The following is a 23,713-nucleotide window of genomic DNA, read 5'->3' on the forward strand; positions in this document are numbered from 1 at the left end:
AAGCTATCAACTGAAACTAATTGGATTGAAAAAAGAAATTGAATTCATTGTCAGAAAATTGCAGCTGCATCGGTGGTTTTTTGTTTGTTTCTATTTCCTCTTCATTTTGGCAAATTTGTGTAGATTTCTAGTTGATTGTAATAGGGTTTGGATGCATTGAAGCGGTTTCAGCTAATTGTTCTTCACTTTGGGGGATACAGTGAAATTTTGAGGTGCAGACTTCATGATTACAACACAATCATTTCTGCCACAAAATTCCCTAGGGCTTTATATTGATGGGTTATTAACATCAAGATATTATCAAACTTAAGTGGGGAAATATGCATTTATGCTCTGGTTATTGGAGATTATATCTAGAATTTGGTGCAAGTTTCAGTCGATGCAAGTTCCCATGTCTCCTGCTTTGGGGGGGGGGGGGGGGGGGGGGGGAGAAGGTGGTGATCAATTTATACGTTATTTGCAGACAAGTAGTCTAATGGGTGGACAATTAAGTTTTGGGCAGTACACTGTATACATCAAAGAGATAGGACAAAAATTATGTCGTAAGTATCTGTCAGGATGGGTGGAGAGAGGCACTGGTGCCAAATAAATAAATAGTGCTGACATGATCATATTCCTGTTACCACTCCCAGTATTTGTTTCTATGTGATCTCATACATGTAGATATGAACAAAACAATACAAGATAAATAAGATAACCACCTAACAGTGTATTGATACAAGTGAGTGGAATGGCCCCTCAGTGTTATGACCTGTGTAAGCACCAAGTGTTTCATTATTGTAAAGTTCAAAACCTTTGTTTATTGATACTAAAGTTCGGAGAACTTTGATGAGTGCATATATTTAGTATATAATGAAACGAGCAAGAAAAAGGTCACTGGGGAGCAAAATTACAGTGAAAGTGATGGAAAGCTAGCCACTGTTTTACATGTATCTGAAGATATCAGTTGAGGGCATTGATTATAGATGTGCAACACAAAACAACATATTTTGCATTTAAAGGACATATCAGAAAGGTTTTTTTTTGTGTGTGTGTTTTGTATTCAAAAACTGTTGGCCTCTCTGAGCATAGTGTAAATATTGTTTGATGGAGGCCAAAATTGGGAAGATACTTTAATTTCCATGTACATTGTACACGTATGTACAGTATGTTTAAATTCAGTCATCATGACCCACCAAATTCATTGCCGAACAGCACAATCGTTATCTGCAACAAGTTTGTGATATGTTGTCTGTACTTTGTAAATCAGAGATGCTGTCATCATCACATAGTATCACTCACATGAATGAAAGTGATGATAATGATGAGTATGGTTCATGGTACATTTAATCATAATGGGAAATATGAGTGCACCTTACAGAGAGAATAAACCAGTCGACAGAGTGACCACTCATCTGTAATAGTAGCCAACTTTTAACGTCGTCTCAAACTCCGCCACTTTTGCGCAGAAAACGATCATCCGGTTCCTGCAAGCGGTCTTCATGCCCATCGTCAGGACGATAGACAGCGTCCTCAAGCAGCCGACGGAAGAGACGGACACCCAGGCGGCCATCGACAAGCAGACGCTGCGACGATGCTACTTCCAATTCTTGCAGTGCATCGCCATGAATGACTGCCTGGAGGTCATCAGCCACCAAGGTAAGGCCAATAACCACTTCCACCCCCTCCCCCGACCACACCCCATCGCATGTGCCAACCATTTCCTACACATATTAGAGAGCAAAACTGACTCACTTGGTGGTCATGCATACCTTCCTCTTCTGATATACCAAACTCATGACATTGGCCACATTTTAGCTAGGGTCAAAAGACCTTTAAAAAAGATATTACTTCATAAATATTTTTGTATTGATGGGTTTGTCTATTTGTCCTTTAGTGTGTGTGGGTTGTTGTTTTTTTGTGTGTGTGCATTTTGAAAGTTGTGTGAATCTGAGTTGCCATAATGTTAAATAGAACTTGTAGGTGTGATGGTACAGTTTTTGATACTTCTTCCTTAACGAAAAATTTTTGACATCAGACGTTCCTCATCCAAGTTAAGTACTGTTTAAGTCCAACTCCTCTGAAACCATGTAAGTGGAAACTCCACAGTCGGTCGCAGTAAGGACTTAATATGGCTTCATGCCCAATTTTAGACATTTACACAAACTGATACAGTTGTTTTTGTGTATTTTGGAATGAGGAACAAGGAAATTAGTTTGTTTCCTTCTTCCTTCTTTTTTCATGGAGGGAAAATAGTGATTGGACTTAAATTGGGCAGGAGTATGTGGAATTGGAGTCATCAACTCAAACATTTAGTCACTCATTGACATGATTTGACAATATTTGCATGAAAATGATAATGGTGGTAGATCTACTTGGTAAGTAGGTGGTAACTTAAGTTTAAATGTAATTCTCCAATTGTAGTATTACTGTGAAAGAATGAAAGAAATGAATCAAGCATTTATTTCCAGAAATGACAGATGAGAAAGGGTAAATTTTATTGATAATAGTCAATTTTAGCTGGAAACTGTGTTCCTATGCCAGGTTTATTTCATATACCCACAGTCTGAGCATGTTCATTACGTGTGTCTATTGATTGTGTTGATTGTTTGTCAGGGTTTTTGTTGTTTTGTGACCCATGCTTGATTGATCATCAGCCAGATGGTTTTCTTTGTCTTACATTTTATATTTTATAATGCATATTTTTAGTCTCTTGGTAAAGTCAACTACTGTTAAAGCTGTCATCTTTGCGTACAGATGTTGTGGCGCATGAGGAGGTCAAAGACATTTTCGCTAGATGCTGTTTTCAAGATCTGACATTGAAGATATCATGAGCACACGAATTCCTGCCCTATCGCATTTTTTTCGCATGTTGTTAAATTTGCAGCCCAACATTGATTTGCAAAATTCAAAAAAAAAAAAAAAAAACCTGCAGAAATTACAGTTTTTGTGCTAGTCTTATTTATATTGTACCATTTCTATGTCTGCAAACAATCCTGGTGCCAGGGAACAAAGCAATTACAGCAGGCATACAATTCTGTATGATAGATTTAAAGGGGTTAGTGTATGAAGTCATAATGCAAGACCTATCACAACCATATGTTGGTAGACTTTATGTGATTTTTCATGGGAGTCGAGATATTAGATATTGTGTTTTTTGCATTTATAAAGCTGGTTAATGCTGATATTCCTGCTACAGACAGAGGAAATATGAATTACTGTATGCATGGAAATGACACTTGTTTTTTTCTATGCGTAACTGTACAATCACCAATGCTGTATACATATTAATATTGCAGAATCAGCAGCGGCTGTTTTCAAATACGTAGTAGTTTGATATTTTATATTGACTAAATGTTAATATTTGAAGAGCGATATGTATCTTGAAGCCTATAGTGGATTTTATTGTTTAATGTCTCTTTGTCAAATGGGTAAAGATCAATGAGATTTACAGTCTTATTTGCATGCCATGTGTGTAGGTTTTTTTTAACCAAAGTTATGGAGATGATATATCTATATAATGAATGATGTCGTTCATGTTGACGCCTACATTTGTGGGTGTGTGCCTGTGTGTGTGTGTGTGTGTGTGTGTGTGTTATATGTGTGTGCTGGTGGAGCTGACTGTCTTATACTTTGTCTACTCCAAATATTATTTAAATAACTTGCGGGGTCTCATTTCCTGTTGTGTATGTACATTTGTGTATAATAAGAGAGCAGTCAAGTGTGCACGTCATGAACATGACTCCATATTAGGAAATATCAACATGAAACGCATTAATTCCCACGTGATGACGCAGCTGCATCTCAGTTTACTTCACAACCAATCAAAAAAGAGTAGGTTGAAGAATCGAAACGTGCTGACAGAATCATAAATAGCTTCTAGCAATACACAAAAAAGGACAGTTTCAGAGTGTTTACAGTGATGATGATCTGGGGCAGTCTGAAAAATATCTGAAAAATCTTCAGAAAAAAAAAGAATACCGGTACTTGAAAATGCCAAGAACGGAAGACTGAAAATAAACACTTTCATCTGGGATTGATGAAAGGAAAAGTGACAGAGTGAGTTTTGATGTAAATATAGATTTGTGACAAACCATCTTTCCTTTTGAAATGAAATCTTTCTGAAAGCAGCTATTTATGTTTGTGTGGACCATGTCTTCATATCATAAAGGAGAACAAAACTAAACAATGAAATTATCATAACAGAAACTACTGCTTTCAGAATAGTTGCTTACTTGTGGTTACAAGAGCTTTTGCTGTTAATTATGGTGGGTTTTTTATGCCTCCGCCACGAAGTGGTGCCGGAGGCATTATGTTTTCGGGTTGTCCGTCCGTCCGTACGTACGTCCGTCCGCTTTCGTTTACGCGATAACTTGAGTAATATTTACTGGAATTTTACCAAACTTGGTCCAAGTATGAAGTATGATGGGGCAATGATTTGATTAGATTTTGGGTGAATCGGCTAAAGGTCAAAGGTCAAGGTCAAATCGTGAAATTGTATCCGTTTACGCGATAACTCAAGACTGGATGGAGCAAATTTCACCAAACTTTCTTTGAGGATGATGTATGATGGGATAATTACTTGATTAGTTTTTCAGTGAAATCGGACAGAGGTCAAAGGTCAAAGATCAAGGTCAAATCCTAAAATTTATCTGTTTACGTGATAACTCAAAACTGGATGAAGCAGCTTTCACCAAACTTGGTCCAAGGATGATGTATGATGGGACAATTAGTTGAGTAGATTTTAGTGACATTGGCAAGAGGTCAAAGGTCAAAAGGTCAAGGTCAAATGCTAAGAATGTTGCATTTCCCCCATATCTATGCAATGCCCACAGTTATTTTCTTGAAACTTAGTGTAGACATGTACTACTGCATAAAGATTATTCAGAGAGAGTTTCATGTCATAAGGTCAAAGGTCAAAAGGTCAAAGGTTAGGTGAAAATGTTGCAATATCACTTTTCTCGCAAATAGTTCGATGTATTTTCATGGAACTTGGTACATATGCATGTACTGACTGGCAGGGATTATCTAGGGAATTTAGGGGTCATGGGTCAATAGTCAGGGGTCAAAGGTCAAGGTCAACTCCTCAAAATGTTACTGTTTCCCTCATATACTAGTATATGCAATGATTGCATTATTAGTTTTAAAATTTAATATGTATTACTTAATGGAGATTCTCTTGGTAATTTTCAGCCAGAAGGTCAAAGGTCAAAGGTTAAGGGTCAAAGGTAAGGTCTAAATGAAAAAAAAAAAAGATATATTTTGTACTGTAATTACACTCTTTCTTCATACCTTGAAAATTATACTCAATGCATAAACTTATAATAAGGTCGGTCAGAAGTCAAGTAAAAATTTTCAATTCCAAAATATGTGTACCTGCACTCTTTAATAGACAATTGTAGCAAACCCAGTTCGTGGAGAGTGAACATTCAAGATATTTCTGACAAACCTGTTATTTCGATATTTTGCCAGTTATGTGAAACTGTCATCACACATTGTGAAGACATGGTACAATACACCTATTGGTAGAATCATGCATTATGGCGGAGGCATCAGTCGCCATAGCGACATTTCTAGTTTCTCATTTGTTTGGGTTAATACAAGTCTGTTATTAGTCTACATGTGGTAGTCATTTAGATCAGTCCAACATGCTCCTTGATTGGCATGAAAACTTGAAATATTGAACATTGTTTTGGGTATTTGCCCAGTTCTGGTCTTGGTTTTGATCAAGTGAGAAACTGACTGACTTCATAAAGGTCTCAGGAAATTACATGAAGTTTAGTCCTGTTTACAGGAAGATAGAAATTCAATTCCTAGCCCAGAAATTATACTTTCAAGATACTTTCAACCACTGTCAGGGATTTGCAAATTGTGTTACTTTACTTTAGAGGTAATATCATAATTGTTTGGAAAGAAAAACCCACTGTCAGGCCAAATTAAATAATGTAATTACTATTTTTGTCATTGAGATGTGTTTGTCCTTCATTTCATATTTACCTCAAACCTTGAATATCATTAAATTTGTTGAAAAGATGTGGAGAAACGTGGTGGGTGTACAAATATTGCCAATAATATCTTTACCATATATTACAAAGTTTGTGGTCACCGACAATAACTTCCATTTTGAACCAGTAGGAATGTAGAAAATAACCCTTCGAGTTCCTGCATTGAGTAATGCCACACAAGGTTCATTGGGCCTCTATTTTCCTCTTGGCACATATGGCACGTCTGGCATGTACGATGTATTAAATTTTCGCATCTGTGCCCAAAATAAAGGCAGACACAGCCTTCAAAAAAGAAAAGAAGAAAAAAGATTGATTGGCACTGCAGATTTTGATTACAATGTAATTTGTATGATGGCACATTGCGCAATATCTGTTGGTGGGATTTCCCTTCCTGTGAGTGTCACATAAAAAGTCTTTACGTTCAGCAGGCCAGACTAGCTCATGCATGCTATGCAGAGTAACCCTTTCTGTGCCAGGGACTTTGGATGTCATCATGATGTGTGCCAGTCGGCACTCAATGCACACAGAAGAGTTAAGCCTCTTTTAAAGGGCTTCAAGCTGTTGTTTGCATTGAAAACTATGCAAACTAGTCAAAGTTCAGGACTTCATGTTAGTGCAAGGGGCCCTTTTTTGAGATCTGTAAAGTGATAATTTGTGCTTATTATTCATGAGCCAGGAGGAAAGGTTAACCCCTGCACCACTCATGGTAAATAAATCAGTCTGTAATTTTGACAAATATCAAATTGCTCAGCCACCAGCATCAGATAATCAATGTACATTGTATAATGGATTTTCACTGCATATCCTGTCCAGAGCTCTGCTGATTGTTTTGTCAATTTTTGTGATCAAACATTCAAAGTACTTCATGATACCACAAGGCATGAAATATTTGCTGGATTTCCAAAGGCTCCTTCATTGATTCTTGTCTCGTGCTGGTGATTTGACTCTTTAGGCCATCCCTCTGTTGCCTTCTCTTGCAATAGACTACGAGGGCCTTGGACAAAGGCTAGCCAAGATCTCTGTCTCCTGCACTGCAGGCACTATAGTCCATGGGCCAAGACCCGAAAAATGGGTTGTTGGTACCATTTGAGGTGGCACAACCTTTTTGGTGTCATTTTGTTTGTCGGGCATAGATATACTTATCAAGCTATGATAGCATTTCCAAATGAGTAGCTTAGTCATAATAAATGAATTTTTAACCAATTTGGTCTCGTATTTATATCCCTATACTTCTGAATCGAAACTAAACCGCTATACAAAGAAGAGCACTGCCTTCTGTATGTCCACAGGTGTTCTGTTGTAAACGCGGTGCGCTTAGTCTTTATTCAAGGCAGCGAAGGGAATATCCAAAGGGTTATGATGTCCACAGCTGTCACGCGGTGCGCTTGGTTCTTTATCTAGACCAATGTACCGTTATCATATCTAAAGTTCCTCATAAAAGGGATTATCTATACTGTTTTTATACCACCCTATCAACAAATACATCAGTTTTAAACAAAAATCACTCTGTTCATTTACAATGTTATTTATTATAATGTATTGTAGTGTACCGGTACATTGTTTTTGCATTATCTTTCATTGTTGGAGGGAAATAAAGCGACATTGGCGTGGTATCAGCGTTTTCACCGTAGCGTTTTCACCGAAAAATGATAAATAATTGAAAGATACGGTAAAAATCACGAGGAATCGCTTTTGTTGTTGTTGTTGTTCTTAGATAAAAGCATATACACTGTATCATACGCTTTGGACATTCCCTTCGCCGTCTAGAATAAAGACTAAGCGCTGTGGACATCATAACCTTTGGATATTCCCTTCGCTGCCTTGTATAAAGACTAAGCGCACCGCGTTTACAACAGAACACCTGTGAACATACCACAGAGCTGCATTTTACAGCTCTATGGAACATACAGAAGACAGTGCTCTTCTTTGTATGGCGGTTAGTTTCGATTCAGAAGTATAGGGATATAACAACGAGACCAAATTGGTTAAAAATTAATTTACTATGACTAAGCTACTCATTTGGAAATGCTATCATAGCTTGATAAGCATATCTATGCCCGACAAACAAAATGACACCAAAAAGGTTTTGCCACCTCAGATGGTACCAATATCTGGCCTGGCCCATGGACTACTATCCTTCACACAGCATGTAAACAAAAAATTGACAGGTGCCTGGGGTTTTGAGTGTTGATTGTGCTTCTGGTTGTTGGTGTGTCTTTTTTTAAGAAGGCTGCACTGGCTAGCATGATAATGAGGAAAGAGAGGTACTGCCTGGTATAACGAGACTGTAAAAATGAAAGTACAGGTAACTTTTTTTGAGGGGGATTTTGAAATAAAAGCTGCATGGTGTACTCTTAGCAGAAATTGCAATAAATCTTCTCCAGTTCAGACATTAAGGCAAGAGAATTTGCAATCTGTGTTGGTGTAAATATTATGCAACCTGATCATGTTACAGTGTAAAGTTTCTCACGGCTGCCATAAAGAGAAAGTTTTTAGTCTGCTTGCCTTCCTGCATTCTGCGGGGGAAGTTTTGCACAACAGAGGAAGAAGAAGAAGAATTTAGTTGGAATGAGCAGCCAATGTTGTCATAGTAGCGAACGTAATGAAAGGGGATGACATCTGTTATGTCAGTCTGTCAGCTGCATATGGTGTCTTCAAGTCCTACTTTTTACAGGAATAATGTTGACTTTGACACCAGTCTGCTTTAACTGAAAGTAACAATCTAACTGTGTAGCTCACTAACATTTAAGAATTTATGAATGTATGGTTGTTGAAGATGTATTGTCAGTGAGTTGTCATGATAGGTTGTGGATGAGAATTTTAATTTTGATGATAAGTATTTATGATAATTGTAACAATAATACTGTAGACATTCATATTTTTGCTAATTTTTTTGCACTGATTGATTCAAAAATGTATCATTCTGCATAATTGTCAGCCCATTTTAAATGTGCAGAAAATAGTGAAGATATTTTCAAAGGTTTTAAAATTCATGCTAACCAGTAGTATCGTGAAATGCGTGAAAATTGATGCAACATGAAAATTGTGAGTTTACAGTAGTCATCATCATCACAATCACTAATACTTGGAACCACACATTATAGTCACCCTAATGAAATATGGTACACTGTATGATGTGCACCAAAAAAAAAAGTAAAAAAAAAAGAAGTTTCACATGAATGAATGAATGACCGCTCTTGATGTAGGCCTATGTTGTTTTTTTGTTGGTGAAATGATGGGAGTAGTTTGTAAAAGTTCTCTGTGACGGTAAACTAATGCACAAATTACTGAGTGAGCATCAACTTGATTCCATGGACTATTATACATCATACAAAATGTCTTGCCTACACAGTGCAGGTGTGTGTTACAGACCGCAGCAGGTTGTTTCTATGTTTACAATGGATTACTTGTAGACAAGTATACTGTTATTAAATGGGGTAGTCAAGTTGTGTGAGCAGCAGCCTGCCAATTTACTGAAGTAGACTTGATATTTGTACAGTGTATGTAGGTTCAATGCAACTCCATTAGATTGTAACTTTATTTTCTGAATTTTATTTTTTGATATCCCTACACTTAAAAATAGCATGAAAAGCCTTTGTCATGACAAATTATCAGACTCTTCCTATGTAGATATCCTTTTCAGGAGCATTGTAATGACTCTTACCTCAACATGTGAACATTTCTAAAGATTTTTTTTTTTTTTTATATCAGCATTGTACAAGTTGGCAGAAGTATCCCAACTGTTTAGAGGCGGAATCTGCAATGCCAATCAGTAAACCTTGTGATTTGAAGCCAGTCAATTTCTCTAGCCTTCTTGGCAAATGCGAGCAAAATTCAATACAATTTTCCATGCAATAAACCCAACTTATTCATTGTTTTCATCTATTGATTTTCATCTATCTCCTCAGAGCAACCTAGCTTCGAGGAGGTTCTGCTTAGCGTTGTCAGGGCAACCATTGAGGAGCCTGATCCAGTGGTAAGCACCCATTGTAAAGTTGCCCGCCCACAAGGCTTTAACATGTTTCCATCCACCTTTGTCGCATTTGATATTAACCCATTCCATACAAGAACATGGTGGCCTGTGTATTAAGTCTATGGGGAATCCGGAATTCAGTATGGAAAAGGTTAAAGTGATGCCTAAGCAGACGATCAGTGCTGTGATTTTTCTAACAATGATAAACTATGATAATGATGCTCACATCAATGATAATGTTCTTGATGACAATAATGATGGTGATTATGATAATAATAGTGATGACAGCCTAAGATATTGACTGTAGCGATTCTACATTAAGTGATGATGAGTCGTGAGACTGGAGAGGAAGGAAAGGTCAAAGGTCATAATTAGGTTTGCTGGAGATAAGATACAAAGAACTTAGGAAGATATCCGTTGGAAAGTACAACATTGTTAGATTTTTTTCATTGCAACTTCAGAGACATTTTTCTCAGCCTGATATATCTTAGTTTATAACAAACTAACTAAACAGCCATGGAGCTAACATGGAATTTGCTTTCTTTCTTGATTTCTCTCCAATTCTCTGACCCCCAGATGATCAAGACTTGCTTCAACATCCTGAAAAGGTTGATTGAGTCGTGGGGAGGCAATGGCGGGATGCCTCTCTTTCGGGAATTTATCTACAAGTACGTCATACCGGCGTGCTTTCTCGCTCCCCTCCAGAAGTCGTTTGACCTCACCGACGCACAAACTGTCATGGTAACCATTCCGTCTCATTATTTGGGCAGCTCTATGTGTTTCTTTCTGCTGTTTCTGAACTTGTACCCTGAAGAATTTAGAGGGACAGATTTTGTATATGTGTGTTTGTATGTGTGTGTGTGTGTGTGTGTGTGTGTGTGTGTGTGAGTGTCAGAGATAGAGAGATTACCAGTGAAATTTCAGTGCTAAAAAGACTCACTCTGAATGGGGAGAGAAGAAAAAAAGAGAACTATGAGTACTATTTATTTCCTAAAATATTTCCACTTACATATTTTTGAATTAATAATTTTTTGGACAACATGCATTGGACATTGAATTATATTCATGATGTACAGGTATATGGCAAGGAAAAGTTGTCTGTAGAAATAATCATTGATCTCTTTTATTGTGCTAAGTTTGAATCTGTAATGGTTCTATTACCAGTCTCATGTCTTACAACCAGTTGTGAAATCACTATTTGTCACTGGTTGTAAATCAAAAGTTAGCTAAATTTCTATAATGTGAAATGATAAATGAAAAGTTGAATAGGATTTTTATGCACCCCACCCCATGATGTAACCTTGCAGCAGTCTGGAATCAGTTAAAAACCTGCGAGGGATTTTCATTGATTGTGTTTTTTTAAAAAAAGGACCATCAGTATTAAAATTACCTTGAATGTCTGTCGATTGCCACCATATTCTGATTGCGTGATGTTTTACTTGTGGATGAGACAGTATGTTCTAAACCACACTATACTATTTTTGATCGAATTAAATCAATGATATTATAAAACCTGTGAAGGAGGGGAAACTACCATACATGCTTGCCCAGGTATCTAAGTATATTTAATTCTCACTACCATAGGTAATTTTTTGTTGTGCAAGTGAAATGGGAACTTTTGAAAATCTAGTATTATGGCTATCAGTGAATAAACTCTTCCATGATATCTGTACCTGATTGCTGTCAAACCTATCCTATGGGTTTTACGTTGTTTGTTTTGTTTTTGTCTTTATCTTCTTCCGCAGGCCCTGGCAGAAGCATCAACAGTACTTAAAAGTATTTACACAAAGGATGGGCTGAATCTGGTCCAGTTTCTGCAGACGGAGTGTTTCATGTCCCTCCCAGTTCGTGTGGACACCGACTCTGCCCAGGTAAGGGTGATGCAGTAACCATGACAACAGTGATGATGTTGATGATGGTGATGATGATGATGATGACGATTATAACGATGATTAAGATGACGATTATGATGATGAGGAAGAGGAGGAAGAGGAGGGGGAGTAGAAGGAGGAGGAAGAGGAGGAGGAGAATGCTTATTATACTGTTAATGGTGGTCACTGTGGTGGCATCGAAATGATTCCTGCATTAATGTATAATTTGTAAGTACTCATGATTAGGCCAAAAAAAAAAAATGGTTTGATTGCCCTTCGTGACCGACCGAAAATCACGGAAATTTCGGTTCGGTTTTTTTTTTTTTTTTTTTTTTTTTTTTCTCTTTCAAGTTTATTTTTTCCACAAATTTCATCTTCTGCAAATTTGTGAACGGTTTTAAACCCAAGATTATCCATTTTAACCTAAAGAAAGAATGAAAAAAAAAGTCTAAAAATATTTTTTCATCTCATCGACCTGTTGTAATCGTGTTCGGGCCGCGCGGGGCCGCAGGCTACGTCTTATAGCATGCATTGCATGCTAGCTACCTTTTTGGCTCACGTGCATAGGTAGTGCGCTAGCTAGCTAGCTACCCTACCGGCCGCGGCGCAGCGCAGCGTGACTGCATGCCAAGATGGCTACTTTTGCAGCATCCATTACCAGCTGTCATGGCACCAAAACTGTTTGGAGTTCAGTTGCCAGCATCTCACTGGAAGGTACCAGTTTGGAGCTGTTTGCAAAATTTAACAAAAAAGATGAACGTTATAAGTGTTTGTCAGTGAGTGTTTCTGCCTTGCCTACCGGGTCCTGGCAAGATCTACATTTGAATGAATCCCTTGGAGTTTTGAGTGCATTAAACTTGCGCCACATCCTGTACAAAGTTGAACTAGAACTCGAAGTATTGCCAGAAGGATGAGTGTACGAGATGCCCTGCTAAAGTTACAAAATTACATGGGTAAAAAGGGTATTGGAAAAAAAAAACAAAACAAAAAACGACCTACCGACCCTCTTGGGTTTTGACAATTAAGGCCAAACAAAAAAATTTTTTTTTTTTTTTGGCCTTTATTGCGCTATAGTTTGGGCATGACGATGATAATGGTTTCAGATTTTAAATCATTATAATGGCAGCGATAAAAGTAAATAGCAATGATTGTGAGTAGTGCAGTGACACTGAAACAGTTCAGTGGTAGTCATAATAACAATGAATAATGATTGCTACACTGTTTGTGATGCTAATTTTGGTATGTCAATGGTGATTTTGATGACAATGATGATGCTAATAATATGATTGTGGTGTCAGTATGAGACTATGACTGTAGTAGTTCTTGCTTAAATGCTGATGACGTTGAATGGAAATGAAGAAGAGCAAAAAAATGAAAGCTCTGACGACGCTTTCAGGATAAAGACACCAAAAAATTTGGATATATTTTGTTAAAAAGTACAGCATTTTGTGTTTTTCTTTCTATGCAACTTCAGAAACATTCTGCTGAACTTGCTATGTTACTAAAGTAGTTGAGAACAAACCAGCTCTATATCTGTACATATATTCAGGCTGTGGAATCTGCAGTTACTCTATAAACTGAACATTAGTACTCTCACATGATCACATATTAATAGAGCTATTCATGATTTGCAATAACATTGTTGCATTTTCTGACATATTGCTCAAGGAGCTTATATAGATATTGATCCAGGCATTCACCTTGCTGTGGAGTTAAAGTTGAGAATGATGTTGACTATTTGATGTGAATGTTGACCAAGTCAGGACCAAGTGTTTCATGGCTTGGTCGTTATGCCAAAAGTGAAAAATAAAATTGCCCTTTCCCAAAAGGTTAAGATGGCATTGCGCAAGATTCTGAGAGAGCATCCATTTGTTTATCAGGAATGTACTTTTTATCTCTTGCCAGGAAGTGAACAGCATTGTACCTCAATCAATCATTGTGTGTGTGGTTGCACGCAGTACATTCCAAAAATTCATATGATTACACGTGACTGGTCTTATGATTCCAAACAATCCTATGGAATCTGAGATAAACAAAATTTTAATTCAATTATGTGATGGTATGTTGCAAATTCCCCGAGATAAGCAGAGCATTGGATTACAAACATTCCGAACTCTTTTTAATACCCTGCATTGGCTAATCTACCATATCAGTTGATTCATTACCCAGCAAACACTGCCATGCTTGAGTTTATTGAAGTGGAATGTCAGTCTGCATGCTTGTACTTGAGATTTATTTTTGATAGATATTACAATAGAGTACAGTTGTATATGCCAAATATATTGCAATAAGGTTTGTATTTCCACGAATTTCACGAGTCGAGTGCTGCTTCTTCGTGAATTCAAAAATCACGCAAAAATATCAACTCTCATACTGACATGAATGTAACGTTCACACAAGTTTCTCCGTTCATTACTGTACTCTACAATTGCAAATTTAACCACTCGAAAATTGTTGGGTAGTCCCGGTTCGCAAAAAAATTAGACTTGCTAATTATATTGTGTATAATACAGTAGTTCATATCCTTTCAGATATTCCAGGGCATTTCTTCCATTTTAGTATGAGGGAAACAGCATGTTTATATTCTAATATCCAAATGAAACAGGCAAAATTGGTGTGGATGTGGTTCTTGTTTTTTTTCATGAATTTTCTGGCCATTTTGAAAATAGTTGCCATTTTAAGGTAGATTTCTGCCAGTGGTATTGTGAAATAAACTGGGTTAATTGTCAAAATTTTTCTCCCCCTAGGTAAATGAACTTCCAGGCATATAAACATAAGCTCTGTGTTACAGGTACTGGTATTAATATTATCGTAATATCATAATTATGATCATTATCATGAGTTTCATTATTGTTATTATAATTATGATTACTGTCATTGTACAATACAAGTTGTCAAAACTGCTATCTTAGATTTCACATTTGAAATTGAAACTGTTTCATAAATATCCACCAGCTTCAAGGACTGTAACACTAGATGGATCTCTTGATTTTTCAACTGCAAGTCTGCATGTTTCTTTATGTTTTGGCAAACACACTGGGGGAAAATGACATTCCATTACACTCCAATACCCGTGGCTTAGAGGACTAGGTATTCTGCATGGTATCCTAAGCCCTCTTGGTTGGAAGGTTATTGAAAGTTCATAGGCTTTTTAGGAATTTTGTATTTCATGGCATGAAAATCCATTAATCTTCCTTAAATCCACTGTTCCTGTTGTGCAAGCTGAACAATTGCAGTGACAAAAAAAGTCTGCAATTCGAAATAGAGGTTGTTTTCAAGATTACGAAAAAGGAAAAGGCTGTTCCTTTTTCTGGCTGGTGCCCATTCCTCAGAAAGCAAAATGTACATATGTAGCAAATTTTAGAAGTCCATAGTCTGCATTCTGAGCTGTACAGGATTGAGATGGTCACGAAAAGTTGTGCTGAGTTTCCCATTTGGTGATGTTAGCAGTCTCTTAGTCTTTATTACATTTATAGCAAAATTATTGGTAGTTGGTATCATTGATTGGTATAAGAGCCTTCTAAAACATTAGCAAAAAAATAAAAAAATAAAAAAATGAATAAAACAAAAACAGTGAGTGCAGGTCTGTTTGTTGGAAACATAAAACATGCATATTTATGATTTGCCATCCAGGCCAATATTTTTGATGTGTAAGCCGGCTTTGATCTCTGAAGACTCAATGTTCAACAGAACTGAATTTAGTGAAAAGGAAACAATCCTAGTTTCAAAAGAATTGGGCACACAAAGAAAAGGAAAAAGTGGTTAAGTTTCAAATTCCACATATATTCAGAAAAATAATGTTGGTTACAGTCACATGCTAGTCATAAGACAAAGTCATCCTGTGACTAGTTTCCCATTAGCTTGCATATAAATCTTGGCTAAATTTCCCATTTTTTTTTTTGATGCATTAAAAAGAAAGAAATTGTATCTTTCAAATCATATTTTATTGTTCAAATGATTAAGCAGTTCTCACTTTATAAAGCTGCGATTATTACACTTGCATTAATATTTACCAAATAACAGGAAATGACTTTGATATTGATCATGTACAAACAAGTCAAAAAAAAATTGGGGGCAAGTACATTGATCTCTTTATGTGATGAGCACATATGTTTGAGATTGTAGCACAGCTTTCATGAAAACACTAGAAACTTTGAAATTCCATGTTAGCCCCTTTTTTATTCTGACGGTGATTTCACTATTCTGTTTGCTTATGACCAACTTGAACATAAAGTGGAGTCTAACGTGCTATCCCAGCCAACCTGAAGATTAATAGGAATCTCACTTTAAAGAGTGACTGTTTGTTTGTTTGTTGTTGTTGGGTTTTTTTTTGGCCCTATTTTCACCCCCACAGTAGACCACCACACCCCTTATGCAGACATAATAGACAGTTTAGGGATTTGTGGGAGTGACTCCTGTTTGTCACGTCCTATAGGTGTACAAACTAGCATAATGTCTACAGAAGTGTAAACATATTACTGAAACTGTAAGTCTTGAGATGACAGAGTCAGAGACGTCACATGCTAGAGTTAATGCTCCTGGCAAAGATACTTAAGGACATGATCTTCATGCCAATGCACACATCAGAATCTGACTCCTAAGGAAAACAAGGGAGTGGTCTTACTTCCCTTGCTGTTATAGTTGTCATATTGTCTGACGGATTACATTTATTCCCCTTGAAACCCTTCCCACGCAAGGATGCTTTAAGAAATGATGACATGTCTGCATCTTGATGGTTTTTTTTTGGTACACTCCCTGTTTTGTCTAGCCATGGTCATTTGGTTGTTCAGCATATATGCACCAGACTTCCGTTTTGTTTTGTTTTTTTCTTGCAGTTTCTGCACCCATTCTCTGTCCTTACGCCCATTGTCTGCAGTGTGCAAGGAAGGCCTCAAATGCCCACAATTTTATTTGAGGTTTGTGCAGAAAGTTCAGACCATGGACCTACTTTAATATGGACTATGAACGGAGGTCTTTCTGTGATTCCGTGATCACTGCCCCCACCTGATTATGTGTATTTTAATGAGTACATTCAGATGTTTGAACAATGATGATTGTGTAATCGTGCGTCATCACTGACAAAAGACATGTTCCCTATATTTGGTGTAATGTGGCTGAGGTGCCTTTCCAGACCAACTGCCTTTGAATAAACACCAATAGGCGTTTTCACATCAGCCCGATAAAAATACAAGCTCGAGATATTTTCCTATTTCCCAAGTCAGAAAATAACGCGCTATTTCGAAACATCGGGCTGACGTGAAAACGCCTATTGACTCATAGGGGGGGTTGCATTTGGCCAAATATGAATAGTATCAAGAGAATGTGGACTCTAGATATTCTGAGGAGGAGGAGGAGGGGGGGGGGGGGGAGACATGCCCTGGAATACGAATATGAATATCGATGACTTCATTTTATATGTACGTCTGTCTCTACAGTTGGGAGAGTCACTGCTTAAAATGAAATAAAGTGTTTGGAGTTTGAAGTTTTTAGACTGAAGACACAGGTTCTGTGCAGCTGTGTGTCAGCGAATAAAAATCTGATTGGCAAATATTGTGTTCAGTTTTGTTTGTGAGAACCCAAGCTAATGATAGAGCACCTTAAGATGGAATTCACTTTGCGGTGTGACTTTACATTATCTGCTAGGATGTTTTGACAGACACCCTAAGATACACGTACACGTACGTGCAGTACATCTCATACAGATGTATAACGGACATCCTGAAGGAGCTATTGGTAACATTAATCACACTTTAGACATCCTGTCCTGGTAGACATTGCAAACCAACAAACAAAAAATCAAACCAAATGCACCACTATCTCTGTATGACTCTTAGGAATGTTACAGCAATCAGCAAATTTTGCCTGCAGTGTGGGGACTGGGATCGTTTAGTGGTAACCCAGGAAATGAGACCGTGTGTGTTATTGTCACATTTCTATTCCTGCATTCATTTTAAGGGAATATCCAGATTTTCATACAGAGGAAATGAACAATCCTGCCAGATTAGTCTTGTAAATCTGGTAAATCCATATGCTCAAAATTTTGTAGCTTGTTGATGTACCTACTTTATCCAAATTGTTATGATTCTAACATTGCATATATTGCCATGTTTTTGCATATCATCCACGTGTACAGCTCATGTTGTTATTGCTGTTGTTTCTTTGATTTTTTTTTTGTGGTAACATTGTGCCTTTTATGTCTTTCATACTTTGCTGTAAGAGCAAAGAAAATATCTCCATGAGAACAGATGGATGAACCTGATAAAATTTTAAAGTTAGTGCATATCAGAAAGCAGATATTTCTTCTAGGTATAGATGGAGTAATGAGATTATTCACAGACAAGGAAGATTTATTGACTATACATGTATCTCTGTGACCGCAGAACAATCTTATACAGCTCCAGGTAACCAGTGCAGACTTATATCACTCTGCAAAATGCACAACCAAAATGCCATAACTTTTTATTTTATGTTTAATTCTAATAAAAATTCAACTACACTATCATTTTTTTCCTTTTATCTAATCCAATATGAACTTTGTATGGAATTGTTATTAATTCTGTAATTCTGTAATTTGTAGGGGGGGGGGGGGAAGCTATTAAAAAAAGAAAGATACTTTTGCAAATAGTAAAAATGTTTATCAATATTTCAGCTGTTTACAGCAATTACCATTCTTCCTTGTGTGTGTGTGTGTGTGTGTGTGTGTGTGTGTGTGTGTGTGTGTGTGTAACTACCAAGATGTGTATGTTCAAAGTAATGGGAGCTAATTCAACAGTTCCATGACATTTGCTCCTGCAACAACTGCTCCTATGAAATATCTACACACTAAACCAGACATAGATTCTACCCACAAAAACTACCCTAACCCTAATCCTGAGTCCTTGGAGAAAATAAGACTGGAGCAAATTGTCCCAAGAGCAAATGTCATGTCACCAATTCAGCAGTAGGGAGGTTTTTCTGCGGCTGTTTCGATAGTTTCAGGGCATTCCTCAAACAAACAGAAACCTTTTCATGGGAAAGTGGTGAGTCATGGGAAATCCAGGAGCATGAGTTCATGTTGTGTTAAGAAAGAAAGAAAAAACACACATAAGAACAAGACTGGCAGTATGAATCAGCGGAAGCGAGATGTTCAGAGAATGAAAGAAATGATGCGGCAAGGTGGAAAGTGGGGGGTGCCTGGCATCACTCATCTAATGTTGGTTCGTATGAATCATGGGTAATTCTTGTTTGGTCAAATCAGAATGGTCCAAGTCACCGCGATGTGCTCAAATGGACACGTATGTCAAGTGCAATTCATCTCCATATCCATTGTTCAAGCTGGCTGAACGGATTATATATATGAGATGAGTAGAGCGATAGGAATTTCATCGGAGATGTGAAAAGGAGAAAGTGCCGAAATGTTGAAATGTTGGCTGACTTCACCAGATACAGACAAATTGGAAGATGTGATGTCATCGCCTCACAATTCTCACATTGGTTTGTGTACACACTTTTTTTTTAATGATTTTTTTTTTTGAATTTCATTATAAATCTCAATTGTTTTGACAATGACATGGAGAGTGATTTTGAGGAGATCCATACAAACAGACAAGAGACTATACTGACTTAGCACTACAAATTTCTATCAAACAGTGTTATATATATATATAAATTTTACAGTACAAAATTCATCTTGATCAACTTTGATAGAGCTCAAAAGCTTCTGCATAACTGATCAAAATAGATAAGAAAGCCTGCAGAAAACTATATATCTTCTGAATTATATACTTCATTTGATGGAACAAAATCTGCATTTTTAACATAAAAAATCATAATGCTTCACCCTTCATATCTTTTTTATTATGTATGCAAACACACGGACAGAAGGCTTTATATTCAAGATTTTGGTCGAGGATATCCAACTGCAATGCCCTTTCCCCCACATTTGTCAGATTACTGTTTGATTATTCAATGACTAAGTGCACAGTGATTGTATGCAAAGGATAGACAATTTGTATTCTTTTTCCTCGTTTTATGCCCTAAAAGCAAATTTACCAAGGATTTGTGTAGAGTTAAATGAGAGATGTGGTTATGACATCACTTCTACCAATTTTGGTACTGGTTTTAGTGGTTTTGGTTGATCAGTGATTTCAGCATCCCAAATCTTTGGGGCTTTTTTATGCCTCCGCCACGAAGTGCTGCTGGAGGCATTATGTTTTCGGGATGTCCGTCCGTCCGTCCTTCCATCCATCCATCCGTCCGTAATCAATTTTGTGGACAGCATAACTAAAAAACCGTGTGAGGTATCCTAATTAAACTTGGCAGGTATATGTATGAGGGAGTGAAGTTGTGCCTCTTAACTTTTAGGTTCACACACTCAAGGTCAAATGCTCAAAATTTCACTATTTCCCCCATATCCATGCAATGCCTGAAGGTATTTTCTTGAAACATAGGCTGCGTTTATCATCTTTCCCCTGTTTAAACGGCATTCAAAAGCCGTTTCCAGAGCCGTTTCCAAAGCCCTTTAGAAACACCTTCCAAAATGGTTGCGTTTATCAACTCTTCGTGAACATGATAAGTGGCCTGTCACTGCACAACTCATTGCAAAATTCGACCCGTGGAGAAGAGGTCGTATAAGGCGTGCATGGTTCGTAACTGCAGTACAAAACCGTTTCAAAACAGCTTTGTGTTTATCATTTCGTAAAAATTCCCTGAAAGCCGTTTAGAAAACCTGTTTTTGCCGAGAAAAAGAGTTGATAAACGCACCTGTAGTGTATATATGTACTACCAGATTCCTCAGAGAGAGTTTTGGGTCATGAGATTAAAGGTCAAGGGTCAAACTTTACGTCAAAAAGTTGAAATTGTTTGCTCTTCTCCATATCTCTCAAATGGTTCAAGGTATTTCGTGAAACTTTAGAGTATATGTGCATGTACTGACTGGCAGTGATTATCTAGAGAATTGGGGGTCGTAGGTCAAAGGTCAAGGGGTCAAAGGTCAAGGTCAACTCCTCAAAATATCACTACTTCATATTTATGCAATGCCTGCAGAATTTTTTCTTGAAACTTGATATATACATGCATGTATTACCCAATAGATATTCTGTGGACAGTTTCTTGCCAAAAGGTCAAGGGTCAAAAGGTCAAAGGTCAAGGAAAAGTGCTAAATTTCCTTTCTTCCTCCATATCTGCAAAATAACTCAATATATCATCTTGAAACTTATGACATATTTATGCATGTTCTGCCCAACAGTATTCTCTTTGGAACTTTAAGGTCAGAGGTCGAAAGTCAAAGGCCGGTTTGAGTACAAATATATTACCATACTGAAATTACACTTTTTCTCCATACCTTGTAAATTACTTGGTGCATAAACTTTATATAAAAGGGTCAGAAGTCAAGTAAAAATCCTCAAATCCCCAAATACCAGCACTCTGACAATTTAGTCATTCATCTAATTAAACCTAGTTCAATGAAAGTGAACTTTCAACACATTTGTGTATAACTTGTCATTTTGATATTTTGCCAATTATGTGAAACTGTCATCACATATTGTCAAGACATTGTACTATAGACCTATTAGGAGAACCATGCATTATGGCAGAGGCATACCAGTCGCCATAGTGACATTTCTATTTTTTTCCCTCTAAATGTTGATGATACATCTATCATCCTGTTTATCTGTGTTAATTGTATTCAAGAAAGCCAACCTGGAAATTAGATATAATTGCTCTTTAAAGGTACTGAAAGAGCAAGTCATATTCATTGGTCATGGATAGTCAAATTGTAATTCAGATTAAATACACCAACACTCTTATTTCAAAAGTAAATTATATGTAGAAAAACTTATGTGACCATGCATCGTAAAACCAACTAGAGGGGCAAACTCTGATTTTGCATGAATTCTGGAAGTAGGTGAAATGGATTGAGTTAGTCAATATTCAGTTTTTTAATATTCTCTGAAAGAGCAATTTTTCTACATAACCATGAAGTTTGGGATAAAAAACAACAACTCATGGGAACTTCAGATTTTTGCAGTTTTGTGAAGCTTTTTGTTCATAAAAATAGTGTGATTACAGTGTAGGTGTGTCTCAGATCTCTTCATTTTTTGAAAAACCCTGTACACACTCCTCACTTTCAAGGCTGATGACTTTTGAAAAGATTGTGCTGCTGTATTTAAAGATGTTAGCAGTAGTGAAGGTACACACAATTTCAGCCTAATTTGATAATCTCTTGGTTGTTGTTACAGAGATTTACATCCTTTTGTTTGTCCCATCCCATGCACAGAGCGCAGCCTGGTGAGATTAAGTATTTTTATAATTACTAAACTTCAAAGCCTCTTTTCTCAGTTAATACTTTTCCAGAATGTGTACTTTATTTTTGCATTCTTAAGATACATAGCTCAGGAAAGTTTGTTTGTATGGGCTTATGCATCATTTTACTCTGTTGAATCTCCCCTTAAAGGACAAGTTCACCTTCATTAACATAAGGATCGAGAGAATGTAGCAATATTAGTAGAACACATCATTGAAAGTTTGAGGAAAATAGGACAATCCGTTCAAAAGTTATGAATTTTTGAAGTTTTTGTGCAGTCACTGCTGGATGAGAAGACTACTGCAGTGTATGATGTCACATGCGTACAACAATATAAGGAAAATATAAAGAGAATTTCACAAAATTTCATCTTTTGAAAAAAGTACACGTTCCCTTGACTCGTTACGGACATGTGTTATGGGTAATATTATTCCCATTGCCTTTAGAAAGAGGCAAGTCAAGTGCTCTTTTATTATGCGAAACAAGTGAAAATATGTTGAATTTTCTTTACATTTTCTTTATACTGTTGTACTCATATGACATCACGAGCCTTAGTAGTCTCCTATTCCAGCGGTTCCAACACAAAAATTTGAAAAATTCATAACTTTTGCATCGATTGCCCAATTTTCCTCAAACTTTCACTGATGTGTTCTACTACTATTGCTGCATTCTCTCAATCCATATGTTTATGAAGGTGAACTTGTCCTTTAACCTAAAATCCATGTCTGGCAATTTTGTGTTGGTTTTGAGATGTAGGATCACATATTTATTGTAAAGAAAAGAAAGATGAAGAAGAAGAAGAAGAAGAAGAAGAAGAAGAAGAAGAAAAGAAGAAGTAAAAGAAGAAGAAAAAAAGAAGAAGAGAGAGAATCTAGAGATTATGAGAGATCTCCCCCCCCCCCCCCTGTTGATCTGCGGTCTACTATTTGAGCAGTCAAACAAGCATACAATAATGGATATTGTTTGGTGTCATTAATCTTTGTTATGACTTCTTTTTTTTTTCAAATGATTGCCTACTACAACAAAATTCTGCTCCTAATGAGGGATTTTGTTTGTTTTTGTTTCTTGCTCAAATACTGGCGGGTTCAAGCAAATTCCAATGAAGAATGTAATGTATGAAAAAAAAATCTTAAATTTGTTTATGCCAATGTGAATGCACTATTTGTGTTCATTTGGGGGGGGGGGGGGAGGTCTCTTTCATCAGGATTTGTTTGCAATGAAGGCAACCTCAGAAACAAGCTACAGTTACAGAAGACGTGATATTGGAGGAGGAGGAGCAAGGACTTCCTCCTCACTTGATGGATAGTTCTGAGAAGAATTTGCGTAATCCTGCTGGTATTTCATTTACAAATAAGAAAGAAAGAAGGGGGAGGGGAATTTCTGTGGCCTGAGGCACTATGCCATGTTCAGTGGCCTCAATCTCCTATAGTGACCTGATATCTCATGGTGTGACATCCGCAATCAATGACCTGACCTGGGAGTCATTGACCTGACCATAGATAGGTATTTATAACGGATGTGAAAATACAATTTGATTTCAGGTGATCCTGACACTACTTTTTCTCAGTACAAACAAACAGTCTAAAGTATCAAGTAATAC

At 37.0% G+C, this 23,713-nt stretch overlaps 1 protein-coding gene across 1 annotated transcript in view; it reads left to right on the top strand.

Moving 5' to 3' along the window:
• Positions 1-23,713, top strand: part of LOC139743774 (exportin-T-like) — a 101,933-nt gene that overhangs the window by 60,872 nt on the left and 17,348 nt on the right. Inside the window, exons 17-20 of the mRNA XM_071654227.1 lie at positions 1,449-1,638; positions 9,893-9,960; positions 10,534-10,698; positions 11,703-11,828. Of these exons, the coding sequence (XP_071510328.1) occupies positions 1,449-1,638; positions 9,893-9,960; positions 10,534-10,698; positions 11,703-11,828 (549 nt within the window). The remainder of the gene's footprint in view (positions 1-1,448; positions 1,639-9,892; positions 9,961-10,533; positions 10,699-11,702; positions 11,829-23,713) is intronic.

This window comes from Diadema antillarum, unplaced genomic scaffold (assembly GCF_040938485.1).
Source record: "Diadema antillarum isolate AM-2024a unplaced genomic scaffold, OU_Dant_1.0 seq00001105_RagTag, whole genome shotgun sequence".
Classification (NCBI taxonomy): Eukaryota; Metazoa; Echinodermata; class Echinoidea; order Diadematoida; family Diadematidae; genus Diadema; species Diadema antillarum.